The sequence below is a fragment of the Rasamsonia byssochlamydoides genome (assembly GCF_041956645.1).
Source record: "Rasamsonia byssochlamydoides strain NRRL 3658 unplaced genomic scaffold VTN77scaffold_1, whole genome shotgun sequence".
Classification (NCBI taxonomy): domain Eukaryota; kingdom Fungi; phylum Ascomycota; class Eurotiomycetes; order Eurotiales; family Trichocomaceae; genus Rasamsonia; species Rasamsonia byssochlamydoides.
This window is the reverse complement of record NW_027192384.1, coordinates 913,845-927,650: the sequence shown is the minus strand read 5'-3', so window position 1 is coordinate 927,650 and position 13,806 is coordinate 913,845. Positions and strand designations below refer to the sequence as shown.

The window sequence follows — 13,806 nt, the reverse complement described above, 5'->3', positions numbered from 1 at the left end:
AAGGATTCTCTCCTCAACCGGAGAGTGAGTTGAGTGGTTCAAGTGAGGCTGAATTCCAGTATGTCTCTATCTAATCGGTGTGTTGATACGGCAGGCACTCCTCATGCCGCCGGAGACGAAGTCGGCCCGGTGAGGAGGAGAGCGGGCCGCAGCTTAGGACGCCAAAGAATCGCTCGTGCATGATTAGCATAATTAGCATGCCGCCATACGCATTATTGGTCCCCCGCCATGTCCCTCGCGGGGCACGAGACAAAGATCATCGATGCTGTAATTACGCTGCAGTATTTATCCACGCCATCCAGACAATCATCCCACTCATCGTCCCAAGGAAATAGGCGTCTGCTGTTGTTCATTTAATTGAATGTACTGTACCCTCCTCAAGACCCATTCATTGATTGCTGGGTTTCGTCAATGGCTGACATGAAATCCAGACTTCATGACTCATGAGATATTCCATCGCATCTAACTTTGTCCGCTCTGCCCTGTGAGTCGTCAATTGCCGTTCCTGGATCCATCCCATCCCCACACCAATCATCCAATTTTTCCCGAATAGTAAAAAATTGAACGTCCGATGGTCCCCCGACGCGCCGAAAGCTGCTGAAAATGAAATCCTAATATAAACCCCCGGACTGTACAGAACCAGCCGCCTACCGCTGTCGCTGTTGCTGTCGCCCTCGTTCACTGCTCGAGTCCCGCCCGCGCCGGCTGTCTTCAACCCGCAATCTTTTCTTTCGTACAGCTTTTGCAAGAAGACCGCCTCCACCATGTCGACGACGACGACGACGACCATCGAAGCAGCCAAGCGCAATGCGGCCAAGGTCGCCGTCACCAACCACTACCCCAAGGACGCCAAATGGGTGGGCATCGGCAGCGGCACGACCATCGTCTACGTCGTCGAGGCGATCAAGGAACTCGGAGTCGACACCACGATGACCCGATTCGTGCCCACGGGCTACCAGTCCAAACAGCTGATCCTCTCGGCGGGGCTGACTGCGGTGGAATTCGATGCGATACCCGAAGGGACAGTCCTCGACGTTGCGTTCGATGGCGCGGATGAGGTGGATGACGAGCTGAACTGCATCAAGGGTGGAGGTGCTTGCTTGTTCCAGGAGAAGATTGTCGCGTTGCAGGCGAGGGAGTTCATCTGCGTAGCTGGTTGGTGGCCCTTTTCTCTGAGGAGTACGATAGACACGCACAGCTGAGATGCGATCAAAACAGATTCCCGAAAACTCCAATCCCGCCTCTTGACATCCTGGAAATACATCCCCATCGAAGTGGCCCCGATTGCCGTGTACCGCGTGCAGCGGAAACTCCGAGAGATGGGCAGCATCAACCCGACCATCCGGCTCAACACCGTAGCCAAGGAAGGCCCGCTGAAGACAGACCAGGGCTTCTTCATCATTGACGCTCCCTTCCCTCCCTTGCTGACCCGCTCAGACGTGAGAGCCGGCAAAGACGGCAGCGGCAAAGCCGGCGTCTGGGAAGTCGAGACCCTCGCCCAGGCGATCAAGCAGATCCCCGGCGTCCTCGAAGTGGGCATCTTCTCCGGGCTGACGGGTCCGCAGGCGCAGGCTGTCGGTGCCATCGGTGGGCAGAAACCCGTCGCGGCGTACTTCGGTATGCCGGATGGTTCTGTGACGGTGAGGAAGGCTGCGCTTGATTAAATTGGTCCTCTCATGTCCCATGTCCCATGTCCCATTTCGAACTTGCTTGTTTTAGGTATTTTCTTTTGTTGGATGGAAAAAGGGAAAAAAGGAAAATGCGATAAATGAATGAATCTAGGTAGAGTATACCATGTAGAAGGATATGTAAATGAGAATCGTTATCTTACAAACAACTCTATTGATTGCCTACCCATGGCGTCTTGAAAGAGAAAAAAAAAGGGAAAAAAAAAGGATTTTGATACCCGCCAAATTCGCCAGCCCGCCAATACGAGAAAGACGATAAATTAAAAAAAAAAGGAGTACAGTATTTTGGTTGCTGCATTTATTTCCCACCCTTCCCCTTCGCCTCCGTCTCTCCGAGTTCTCGGACGTAGATCCTCACCGTCCCGGGAGGAATATCATCCTTCCCGTCCTCAAAGCCAGGACTAATTGCAATAGCGAGATATTTCCCGTTGGAACTGAAGGCCAGCGCCGCCACGCTCGAGGGATACTTCTGATACTGCCGGATGCGCCTCTTCGCTATGCCGTCCCACAGCGCGACCACGCCGTCGCCGCCTCCGGACGCAAAGGTTCCGTAGATGGGGTGGAAAGCGAGCGCATTGACGGGGTAAACGACGTCGACGTCGTCCACCGTCTGTCGATGGCACTTAAAGGCGTATTTCCGTGCTTGGGATTCCTCAGACGGGTCGAACCACTCCACGGCGACTCTGCCTTCGATGCTGGATGAGGCGTAGCCCGCGTCATCTGGCATGCACGCGACCGCGCGCGTCATAAACTTCAAGCTGCTTTCTCGTCGCTGCCACGGCTCAATCTCGACTTTGTTGACCGAGGGAGGTGAAGCGTCTGCCTGGTCGGAGAGTAACGCGAGGGACTTGAGGTCGTAGATGTGTAATGCACGCGACGCCATGGCGACCACGAGCTTGGTGGGTGAGAGGGACAGGGAGAATGGTTTCGATGGGAGGGGAATAACCGCCGGCGTTGAGTCGGCATTGGTACGGTGAACATGAAGCGTGGAGTCCCACGATGCTGATATTAAGAGCGAGTACTCTTTACTGAAGACGACAGACTTGACGCCGGCTTCGTGACTGGAGAGAACGGTTTGGGTCGATGTGGAGACGTCAATTCTAAACCAGAATCTCAGTCAGCAGGAATATTCAATAGTCAAAAAGACAATGGACGAGACGATCTCCTTACTTTCTCACGTCCCAGTCCAACCCCGCGGTATAGATCTCATTTTCATTCGCGCCGAAACAAACATCTAGGACGGGCGCCCGGTGCTCGAACTTTTGCAGTAGCTTGCCCTCGCCGACAGCGCCATTCTCGTCGCGCAAGTCATACAAGTAGACATTCTTGTCCCATGACGAGACGACAATCCGAGTGGAGTCTGGTTCGGGGGAGAACTTGAGGGCAGATATCGCATCCGACGGCGGAGATGCGACGACGAACTGATCTAGCAGAAGTTAGACGCAACTCGAAACAGCAATTTAAATGGATAAGTTACGGACAAAGACTTACTGGAGGACATATCGTGGAGGGTGATTGAAAGGAAACAGGAGACAACACCCACTCGTAGAGTTGTTGCTGGAGGTGTGTTGTATGTAGCTTGGTGCTGTTGTTGCTTGCGGCGAATCGAATACTTTGCGGCATGTTTTCTGCCGCCCTCCACCGCCCAGGACGATTATCATGCATCATCGATTCTCTACTCAACAATGCCCCTCCAATCTCCCCGCCAGCCGATTTCATTGTAATTCGTTACCAGATAAGAAGGAAACACGCCCTGGCGGGTGTTCTCGCCCAGCAATGCCGTTCGCACAGCTCGTCATCGGCCCTCCAGGGTCGGGCAAGTCGACCTACTGCAATGGAATGCACCAGTTCATGTCCGCCATCGGCCGGAAATGCTCCGTCGTGAACCTCGACCCCGCCAACGACCAGACCTCGTATCCATGCGCGCTGGACGTGCGCGACCTCGTCACGCTGGAGGAGATTATGGCGGAGGATACGCTCGGGCCGAACGGGGGTGTGTTGTATGCGCTGGAGGAGCTGGAAAATAACTTTGAGTGGTTGAGCGATGGGTTGAAGGAGCTTGGAGGTGTGCATTAGTTTGTATGAAGAGAGATGATTTAGCAGAGATGCTGACGATGAGTGTTATAGAGGATTATGTTCTTTTCGACTGCCCCGGCCAAGTCGAGCTGTTCACGCACCACTCCTCGCTACGGAATATCTTCTTTAGGATATCGAAACTTGGGTATAGAGTCTGCTCCCACCTTCCTTGTCTATACCTGATCATTGACACGGCAATTTTTACTGACCGCAACGGCAGTTGACCGTCATCCACCTGATCGACTCTTACAGCCTGACCCTTCCGTCTATGTACATCTCCGCCCTCCTCCTCTCGCTACGAGCCATGCTACAAATGGACCTCCCGCATATCAACGTCCTGACGAAAATCGACAACCTGTCGAATTACGCCCCTCTCCCGTTCAATCTCGACTTCTACACCGAGGTCCAGGATCTCAACTACCTGCTGCCGCACCTAGAAGAGGAGACGTCGCGGCTGTCGCACGCCAAGTTCGGCGCCCTCAACAGCGCCATTATCGAGCTGGTGCAGGAGTTCGGGCTCGTCGCGTTCGAGACGCTCGCTGTCGAGGACAAGAAGAGCATGATGCATCTGCTGCAAGTGATCGACCGCGCCAGCGGCTACGCGTTCGGGCCCGCCGAGGGTGCGAACGACACCATCTGGCAAGTGGCCATGCGGGAGGGATGGGGCGATATGGACATTCGAGATGTCCAGGAGCGGTGGCTGGACGCTAAGGAAGAATATGACGAAATGGAGAGGAGGCAGCTCGAGGAGGAAGCCAAAGCCCGTCAAGCGGCTGCGAAAGCTACCTCCGAGAATATTGATGACGACGATGATGATCTTGCTGATTTCCGAGGACCGATACCAGACAGCGGCGTAAAGGTTGTTCGCAAGTCATGATGAAAATCTAACGCATCTAATCTAGTTACATGCATGTGTGTATAATATAGTACAGGCAACATAGGGTATCTTCAAGAAAAAAAAAAGAAAGAAAGAAAACAACCGCACAAAAGACACATGGAGTAGTGTACAGTACAGTACACATAGTGAAACACCATCTCTTCGTCAAGTAAATGAAGCTTGACCTTGTGCTGTCAGCGTCAAAGCCCGAATGTCAAACAGACATATCTGAGCCTGACGAACCAATAATTTCAGCCATTCAATCAATCAATACCCATCCTCCTCCTCATCATCATAGTCATCCTCTTCATCGACATCCATCGTAAACGCATCATGATCTTCGTCCTCATTGTCTAGCTGTTTTCGAGCCGCACCGGCACTACTACTACTACCGACCAATCCCTCCAAAACGCCAACTTCATGTTCCTTCTTCGCCCGTAGAATCTCTCGTCTCGCCCTCCGGATGGCCTCTTCCTCGGCCTTGCGCATCGTGCCGGAGACACGCAGCACGCGGAATACGCAGGGCCGGGGGTGGCGGGGGCCAGAGGTGGAGGAAGGTCGTTTGGCCCCTGCCGACGGCCCGGGCCCGGGAACATGGGACATGTAGGTTAACGCGGCCCAGATCAGGCGGAAGGACGCACGTGGGCAGCGGATGATGGCGGTCGATGTAGCGGGGGAGAGATATTTGACTGGTGTTCGTTAGCATGATGCATGGCATGACAATGAGGTGAGCAATTAGTAGGGCTGAGGTCAGAACAATTCAGGCAGTTTGTCACAGGCAAATGACACAACAAAATACAAAATCAAAGCTTGTTTATTAATGGAAAAGCAGACAAGAAAAGGACAAAAATGTCACTCCAATCAGCAGGTTGCAGACATAACACACAGCGATGCGCATACTCTTTAAGACACCAATGCAAATATGCAGAGTCAGCGAGGCCGAAATATAGCCCCCAATTTTAACCTCAACTATGGGAGTTGCACCGACAAACCCACGAGAGGAAACCAATTCGGAGACAGAGACAAAAACAGAACACGAGAAAAACAAAAATGAACTCGATAAATTCGAAACAAGAATAAAATCAAAATACGAGATAATAACTCACCACTAACGCCCCCAGCCCCCGCACCCCCCAGTCTCCCCACGCCCCAATCCCCAAACATCTCCGCGACTTCCTCGCGCAGCATCTTGGCCAGTAACCCCGGCGTCAGGGCGTCCGACGTGGGGGCATGGAATTGGAGATGAGTCTGGAGTGATGCTGGCACCGATGATGATACTTTTGTCGTCGATGGGGATGATGATGACAGATCAGGATAGAGAATGTCGACGAGGAGATAGCGGTGTTTGATGCGGACCATTTTGGCTTATTTTTTTTTGTCACCTCTTCTCTTGTCTTGTTTTTGTTTCTGTGTTTTTAGGCTCTATCGGGTTTTCTAATTTGACTCCCTCTCTCTCTCAAGTTCGAAAGGAATATTGCAATATCTCAGCCAATGTGTTCTGGTATAAATCTCATCTCATCGTGACATGACCGGTTGCAATGCAACTTCTTTCGATCCGGACGTTTGAAGTCAGGTGACCTCACTTGATCCAACCCAAGTGTTTGCTTTGAGTCAATCAATCCGAAAGAACAGATACACTTGTCATAAGTGTAAAGTACTATTGTTTCTTAAAGAAAAGGAATAAAAATGAAATCGAATAGCGAGCAGTAAAAGTAGTAGTAAGAAGTATGAGGTAACAGAGTTCTGCCAGGCGGAAAAAGTCCACTGGATGGGTTGGTCCTTCTTGCTGGCCAATCAGAAGGAATGCTGTATACAGTTCATCTAGCCCAGAGCTCCGACCCGTCGTCAGAATACATACACATCAAAATCTCCTGAAAATTGTAGAAACTATTCAGATAACAGGATGCAGTCCATATATGTTATTTTATCCATCACGAATAGCCACAGTTCGGATGAATTGATACAGGATTCGAGAACGGACAGTGTCACGTGCTCCATCTCGTAGAGCGAACCTCTCCGCCAACAGCTGTGTTCTCCATAGATCTACAGATCTAGGAGTACATCTACAACATCTACAATCTTAACAGACGAAGAAACAATATGAATCAATTACCTGTATGTATTTCCTGTTGACCATTATTATAAATTCTACTCCCTAGTACATGCGTACAGTCATCCAGGCCCATCACCTTAGTCATGCCACATATTTAGACTACACGCTGCAAAATCAAATTGCAACGTTCAGGAATTAAAATGGGGAAATAAATGGTAAAAAAAGAAAAGGAAAAGAAAAGAAAAACGTGCTTGAGCCATCACCACACGAGAATTTTTGGACCATAGATAGCTGATAGAGATCCAACCGCTGTAACACCGGCCTCATGGAAAAGAAAAAAAAAAGAAGAGAAAAGAGTGCGCTTAAATGTTGACCTCGACACGGCCCTCCGAGCCCGGAGCACCCTTCTGGATGGTCGGGAGCAGGTAGGTGATGTCGTCCCAAGGGTGGCGGTACAGACCGGTGCGCAATCTCTTCTGGTCCAGGTAGTGGGCAATGAGACCAATGCTACGGCCCAGCACGAACAGACCGTTCAGCACACCCATCTTCAGATAGTCCTCGGCCTCCTCGGCGGAGAAGGCGCCCGAGCTGCGGAGCAAGTCCACGAAGCAGACGGCCACAGCGCCATCAACGTTGAGAATCAAGTTGTCCTTCTTGGACGTGGTGACCGTCTCAACTGCGATCGCATAGTCCAGTAGCTTGTGGCTGGGGAAGTGCTTTCTCGCGTACTCCTTGACCAACTCGACACGCAGATCAGGGTTGTTGCGGGACTTGACCTTGTGGCCGATACCGGGGACTATAATTCACGTCAGCAGGCGGGAAAAAAAAAAGGCGCAAACAGATGGGTTCATACTCAGCTTGTTCTCCTTTCGCATTGTGTCGACAAACTCACGAGGGCTCAGGCCCTTGTCGAATGCCCTGGTGAATTCCTCGGCAGCTCCATCCAGAGCACCACCGAAGCGGGAACCAATAGTCAACAGACCCGAAACCAGAGCGCTGATGAGGTCTTTGCCGGCACGAGTCGTGATGATGGTGTTCATGGCACCCGACACAGCGGGACCGTGGTCGGCCGTCAGCATCAGCACCATCTCCAAGAACTTGCTCGCGTAGGCGGGCAGGCGGCGACGGAACCACAGCAGAGACATGACACCACCGATACCGATGTCCTCCTTGAAGACATCCGAGATGGGCATTCCGGCATACAGCAGCTCCTGGCCACGGTCATCGGTGATGGTGGAAATGAAGGCGGCGGGTTTACGGATGAGACCCAGCTCCTGCGCCCAGGAGTAGTCCATGGGGATCTTTGGGGGCTGGGGTTCGGGACCGGGCTTGATGGTGCCCTGGGCGACAAGCTTCTGATAGAGCTCGGAAAGCACCCTGGGCAGGTCCTCGAAAGTGTCCGGGACATAGAAGCCAGCTTCCCGCATGGCCTGGTTCTTCGCGACGGCAGTCTCCAGCTGGGAGTTGGCCGAAGCACCGGCGTGACCGAACTGGACCTCCGTCTTGAACATGCTGGCGCAGGTACCGATCGCCCAGGCGACAATAGGCTTGGTGATGGTGCCGTTCTTGACGGCCTCGATCACACGGTACTCCTCGACACCACCGACCTCACCAAGCAACAAGAGGATCTTACACTCCGGGTCGGCCTGGTAGCGCAGCAGGTGATCGATGAAGGTGGTTCCGGGGTAGCGGTCACCGCCGATAGCGACACCCTCGTACACACCATCGGTGGTCTGGGAGATGATGTTGTTCAGCTCGTTCGACATACCACCGGACTTGGAAACGTAGCCCACCGACCCCTTGCGGTAGAGCTTGGAGGCGACGATGTTGTCCATCATACCACCAGTGTTTCCAATCTTGAAGGCGCCAGGCTTGATGCCTCCGACGGTGGCCGGGCCGATGATGGTGACGCCCTTCTCCTTGGCGACAACCATGATTTCACGTGCTCTCTGCGACGACAGTTAGCACGTAGGTTTCCAAGATGAATAACGGAACCGCTCCCTACCCGCTCTGGGACACCCTCTGCGATGATGGCAATGGTCTTGATCTGGGGGTACTCCATCAATTCCATGGTAGAGCTGTAGACGGATCGCGACGAGGCAAAGTTGACGACAGTGTCAACATCGGGATGCTTGGACATGGCCTTGCTGACACTCTGATACACAGGGAGGAGGGTCTCGCTAGTACCCCAGTACCTGATTTTTCCCAACGGTATTAGTATGGAAGGCTATGGCTATTTTTGTCGCAACTCACATCTTGCTGACGAATTGACCGCCGAAGGTGTAGATGATACCGGCGACGGAAGGGGTGCTGCGCTTGCAAATGAAGTCGAAGTCGAGCATGCCCTGCACGGCTCGAGGCTGCATACCACTGTTCTCCTGTCAGCTAAAAAGCCGGATCATCACACCAAATATTTGCTTTCGCGCGACTCACTATACGAAGCATCGTGTCTTGTTGTGGAAGAGGGTGTGTTCGAGAGGCGTCAGAATGCGACTGGGAGGGTTGAAACGGGTGATGTTGTCGTTGGCGGAGTGAACTCCGTTGGTCTCAGGAGCGATAGACGGCATGGTTGTCGTTGTTCTGCTGCTGCGATTGAAGTTTTTGTCAGTCACGCTCAAGTTTCGCGAGATAAAAAATGATCAAAATCTCTAGGAGATGTGCATAAAATGCGCGACAAGGAAGCTCTCCACCTACCTGTCAGCAACCCCGTCTACTTGACAATGTTGCAAAGATTAAAACAGAAGAGCTTCACAACAGCAACTGGAAGCTGCTCGAGAATGACGAGTGGGAGATGAACAGAAGCACAACAATAATGGAAAGTGAAATGAGAAGGGCGTGGTCGGGAGCTGGATGTCGCGACCTGGGCGGGAAAAAAACGTTGGCAGCCAACGAAGCGGCCCCTGCGAGCCTTAGCAAGGAGTCGTGTGGGATGGTCTGGACAGTGGAGACAAGCTACGTGTGGCCCTACCGAATAGTGAGCCTAGTGACCCGGAGTACGGAGTAAGTTGGCACAGGCAAACGGCGGGCGGGACCTTCCCTCCAGATCAGATTGGATTGGCAAATGGCAACTACGGAGTCCGTCGTACTACCTCTGGGTGGCTTAACCTTCCAGTGCCCAACAAAACAATCTTCACTCGGGGTTCGGAGGTCGTGGCTTCCTCCTGTCAGCCCTTTTTGGGGTCCAACCGGTCATGATTTTGGCAAGCGCAAACCATCAACATTGCCCGGCGGGAAACTTTGTTGGTGCCTGAAAAGGGCGGGAAACGCAGCCGGGATCACCGTAACCCCGACGTGGTTTAGCGCTCCCCAATGCACCCCCTCGATCAGTGGGCCCTTTCTTACAGGATCCATGGAATGCCACTGCTGCACGGAGCACAAGTAATTAGCACATGAAGATGGGGATGGCATGCGCATAAGATCACTCGGCTCGGGACTGGACGCAGTCAATGCAGAGAATAATAGACACGTAGAACCCTAAGCACGAGTTAGTACTCCGTACTCTGTACAGCGATAGAAAATACGGAGGACTAAGGACCCATACACCGATTGTCTTCTGCTTGCTTGGTCTCTGTACGGAGTACGGAGTATGGCGGTGCAGTGCACGGAGCTCGCTCAGGGTTTCCGAACCCCAAACGGGACCCGAGTGCGGACGCCGAGACTAAGCCCCGGAAGGACTCCGTAAAAGTTGCCGAGCGCTGGAACTGGAGAACTCGCCGACAGACCTAAGCTCCATCTCGGGAAATTATAACGGAGTATCAGATGTTCCATAGGAATATTTTATTAATATATGGTAATCATAATTATTAATAATATTTGTGAATATTTGGAGAATTATGGAGTTTTTCTTCGGTCAGCATGATCGAGACTAGTGTTGCTGCACCTAATGGAGTGGAGACTACGGAGTACGGAGTGCCTTACTGGCCCATGCTCCAGCCAGATAAGCAGCATCCCCCGCGACTACAGTAGCGGCTGCTGCAGATGATGAATCAACATGAGTAGTAGAATTCGATTGAACAACGTGCAAACACGCAGCATCTCCCCTCAAATGTCCACATCAGATGTCCACGTCAGAGGAATTTATAAGGATAATTAATTAACCTGGTTATTGAACCTAAAGCTGGTTCATGGTCGGCGCTAGAGGGGACGGAGAACACGGTACTCCGTCCGGAGTAAACAAGTCGTTGCTGGGCGGCCCCAACAAGGCGGCTCCCCGTCGGGGCTTCCCACCGGTTTGCCAGGGACTGGAATGGCCCATGCTGCATTTGACACATCCGTTAGCCTCGCTGCCCGCCAAGTCAGCCCCCGGTGTGGTCGGCGCCTCCACCGCCGCAGCTTAAGGTTGCTCAACGCGTTCCCCAGCCAGTCTCCAGGCTGCCACCCAAGGCAAAACTGTGGACCTGGAACAATCGCCTGTCCCGCTTATTGAACCCACAGCCAGTGCCTTTTTTGGCCCTCCCTTCACCGTGGTGCTTCTTGCGATCACAGCCCTCTGCCAGCTGCCTCTCCTCCCCTTGCGCCTTTTTTTGGTCATACCCAGCTCGCTGTTCTCCCATTTTCGTTGCGTCTTTAATCGTTGCGACGTAAATTTTCTTTCTCCTTTGCGTCGGACAGCGATCAAACGCCCGCTCCTTCCTCCATCCCATACTACACAACCACAGTCACGATGTCCGCCAAATCCATTCTCGAGGCCGACGGCAAGGCCATCCTCAACTACCACCTCACGCGCTCTCCGGTCATCAAGCCTACGCCGCTTCCCCCTCCGACGTCTCACAACCCGCCGCCTAAGCTGGCTTCCATTCACTTCCCTGAAGACGCTGATGTGAACGCGATCCTCGACCAGGCAGAGACCACCTACCCGTGGCTGCTGGCCGAGGGTGCCAAGTTCGTGGCCAAACCAGACCAATTGATCAAGCGACGAGGCAAGAGCGGTCTCCTGGCGCTCAACAAGACCTGGGCTGAGGCGCGAGCCTGGATTGCGGAGCGTGCGGGCAAGGAGATCCAGGTTGAGACGGTCAAGGGCACTTTGAGACAGTTCCTGGTTGAGCCGTTTGTGCCTCACCCCCAGGAGACGGAATACTACATCAACATCAACTCCGTGCGAGAGGTAAGTTAAAAAAAAAACTCGGGTGACCTCGTCAAGAGCTCTCCGGTTTTAAAAAAAATATTTCAGAGATGTAAGAAACTAACTGACTTATCATCAGGGTGACTGGGTTCTCTTCACCCATGAGGGTGGTGTTGACGTCGGCGACGTTGACGCCAAGGCAGAGAAGCTGTTGATCCCCGTCAATCTCAAGAACTACCCCTCCAACGAGGAGATTGCCGCGACTCTGCTGAAGAAGGTTCCCAAGGGTATTCACAACGTGCTGATTGACTTCATCTCTCGCCTATACGCCGTCTACGTCGACTGCCAGTTCACCTACCTCGAAATCAACCCTCTGGTCGTCATCCCCAACGCTGAGGGCACCTCCGCTGAAGTGCACTTCCTCGATCTGGCAGCCAAGCTGGACCAGACTGCCGAATTCGAGTGTGGTACCAAGTGGGCTATCGCTCGCAGCCCGGCCGCCCTGGGTCTGCCCGCTTCCACTCAACAGGATGATGGCAAGGTCAACATCGATGCTGGTCCTCCAATGGAATTCCCTGCACCTTTCGGCCGAGAGCTGAGCAAGGAGGAGAAGTTCATTGCGGACATGGACGCCAAGACCGGTGCCTCTCTGAAACTCACTGTCCTGAACCCGAAGGGCCGTATCTGGACTCTGGTGGCCGGTGGTGGTGCCTCCGTCGTGTATGCCGATGCGATTGCCTCGGCTGGTTTCGTCAGCGAGCTGGCCAACTACGGTGAATACTCGGGAGCTCCCACTGAGACCCAGACCTACAACTACGCCCGCACCATCCTCGACCTCCTGCTGCGCGCCCCGATGCACCCCGACGGCAAGGTGCTCTTCATCGGTGGTGGTATTGCCAACTTCACCAACGTGGCTACGACGTTCAAGGGTGTGATCCGTGCCCTGCGGGAGGTTGCGCAATCGCTCAACGAACACAAGGTCCAGATCTGGGTCCGCCGTGCAGGTCCTAACTACCAGGAGGGTCTCAAGAACATCAAGGCCGTTGGCGAGGAGCTGGGCCTGAACATGCATGTGTATGGACCGGACATGCACGTCAGTGGTATTGTTCCTCTCGCCCTCCTCGGCAAGAAGACCGACATCAAGGAGTTTGGTGCCGCATAGATGACTACACTACGTCTGATTGAACATTTCTTTTCTCTTAATAATGCACGCATCCCATTTTTATATCATGTACTGGTGTTTGTAATAGTTGTGTTGTCACGGGCATGGCATGGTATGATCGGGCTTTTTATTATTATTACTACTACTACTATTATTATTATTTCCGGCCGGATGAAGAAGATGATGCAGGCGATTCCAAAACGAAAAAAGGCGGTTTGCCGATGATCTTTTTCTCCATTTAGGAAAGTCGCAGATAGAGAAATGAAGCAGCAGCCAGGCTGTTTAGCAGGAGGCGATTTCGACACTAAAGCACCTTGCGATTTTTGTTGGAATGACGTACTGCAGTAGTATATTAGAGGGTACCTGTCAGCCCCTTATTCCTATTGTGTCTTACTCGTTATCTCAACGTGCGAGGTGAAGGCCTTCTTCCTGTTTAGCCGCGAGATATCCCTTTTTAATTAATATAATACAATGCAAGATCCGATGAGACCCAACGGACAACTCCGTTGGCGTATGTATCTCCAACCAACTTTACTACCAAAGCCATTCATTAATCATAGTAAATACCTGGCTTATGGATATTACCACTTATCGCTAGTGTGACAGCTCAGCTCGCGCATATCTCTGGGATCAGTTAGTTGGCAAGTTCTGTTGATAGAGATATCCAGATATTAAAGAGTATTTCTGGAGGTTGGAGGGGGGTTTCCTAATGCTAATAGAGACTTCTATATATACATGTATATAGGTAGCCAAATGAGATCTTCGATCTTCTTCTCTTTTGCCTGTGCCATCACAACTAGCACTCTGATAAGAGTCAACACAACAATGCAACATCAGAGTGGGGTCAGAGGTACGTATGTACCTAATGTAAGTATTGAAATTCAAACA

The 13,806-nt window shown here is 52.4% G+C and overlaps 7 protein-coding genes across 7 annotated transcripts; 3 read left to right on the top strand and 4 right to left on the bottom strand.

Moving 5' to 3' along the window:
- Window positions 1–443: 443 nt before the first annotated feature.
- Window positions 444–1,664, top strand: VTN77DRAFT_318 (uncharacterized protein; the record flags this gene model as incomplete). Its single annotated transcript, XM_069419100.1, has 3 exons — window positions 444–484; window positions 638–1,155; window positions 1,219–1,664. 3 exons carry the CDS (start codon window positions 444–446, stop codon window positions 1,662–1,664), a joined length of 1,005 nt encoding a protein of 334 aa, XP_069282681.1.
- A 322-nt stretch (window positions 1,665–1,986) lies between these two features.
- VTN77DRAFT_317 (uncharacterized protein) lies at window positions 1,987–3,189 on the bottom strand (the record flags this gene model as incomplete). Its single annotated transcript, XM_069419089.1, has 3 exons — window positions 1,987–2,788; window positions 2,859–3,114; window positions 3,180–3,189. 3 exons carry the CDS (start codon window positions 3,187–3,189, stop codon window positions 1,987–1,989), a joined length of 1,068 nt encoding a protein of 355 aa, XP_069282680.1.
- A 275-nt stretch (window positions 3,190–3,464) lies between these two features.
- VTN77DRAFT_316 (uncharacterized protein) lies at window positions 3,465–4,641 on the top strand (the record flags this gene model as incomplete). Its single annotated transcript, XM_069419079.1, has 3 exons — window positions 3,465–3,753; window positions 3,816–3,916; window positions 3,985–4,641. 3 exons carry the CDS (start codon window positions 3,465–3,467, stop codon window positions 4,639–4,641), a joined length of 1,047 nt encoding a protein of 348 aa, XP_069282679.1.
- Window positions 4,642–4,908: 267 nt separating this feature from the next.
- VTN77DRAFT_315 (uncharacterized protein) lies at window positions 4,909–6,000 on the bottom strand (the record flags this gene model as incomplete). Its single annotated transcript, XM_069419068.1, has 2 exons — window positions 4,909–5,330; window positions 5,748–6,000. 2 exons carry the CDS (start codon window positions 5,998–6,000, stop codon window positions 4,909–4,911), a joined length of 675 nt encoding a protein of 224 aa, XP_069282678.1.
- Window positions 6,001–7,056: 1,056 nt separating this feature from the next.
- VTN77DRAFT_314 (uncharacterized protein) lies at window positions 7,057–9,261 on the bottom strand (the record flags this gene model as incomplete). The annotated part of the gene is made up of 5 exons (XM_069419057.1): window positions 7,057–7,490; window positions 7,548–8,643; window positions 8,700–8,889; window positions 8,948–9,064; window positions 9,128–9,261. 5 exons carry the CDS (start codon window positions 9,259–9,261, stop codon window positions 7,057–7,059), a joined length of 1,971 nt encoding a protein of 656 aa, XP_069282677.1.
- A 1,544-nt stretch (window positions 9,262–10,805) lies between these two features.
- VTN77DRAFT_313 (uncharacterized protein) lies at window positions 10,806–11,247 on the bottom strand (the record flags this gene model as incomplete). Its single annotated transcript, XM_069419046.1, has 2 exons — window positions 10,806–11,026; window positions 11,127–11,247. The coding sequence occupies 2 exons, from the start codon at window positions 11,245–11,247 to the stop codon at window positions 10,806–10,808; spliced, it is 342 nt and encodes a 113-aa protein (XP_069282676.1).
- Window positions 11,248–11,357: 110 nt separating this feature from the next.
- Window positions 11,358–12,918, top strand: VTN77DRAFT_312 (uncharacterized protein; the record flags this gene model as incomplete). Its single annotated transcript, XM_069419035.1, has 2 exons — window positions 11,358–11,798; window positions 11,896–12,918. The coding sequence occupies 2 exons, from the start codon at window positions 11,358–11,360 to the stop codon at window positions 12,916–12,918; spliced, it is 1,464 nt and encodes a 487-aa protein (XP_069282675.1).
- Between the last annotated feature and the right edge of the window lie 888 nt (window positions 12,919–13,806).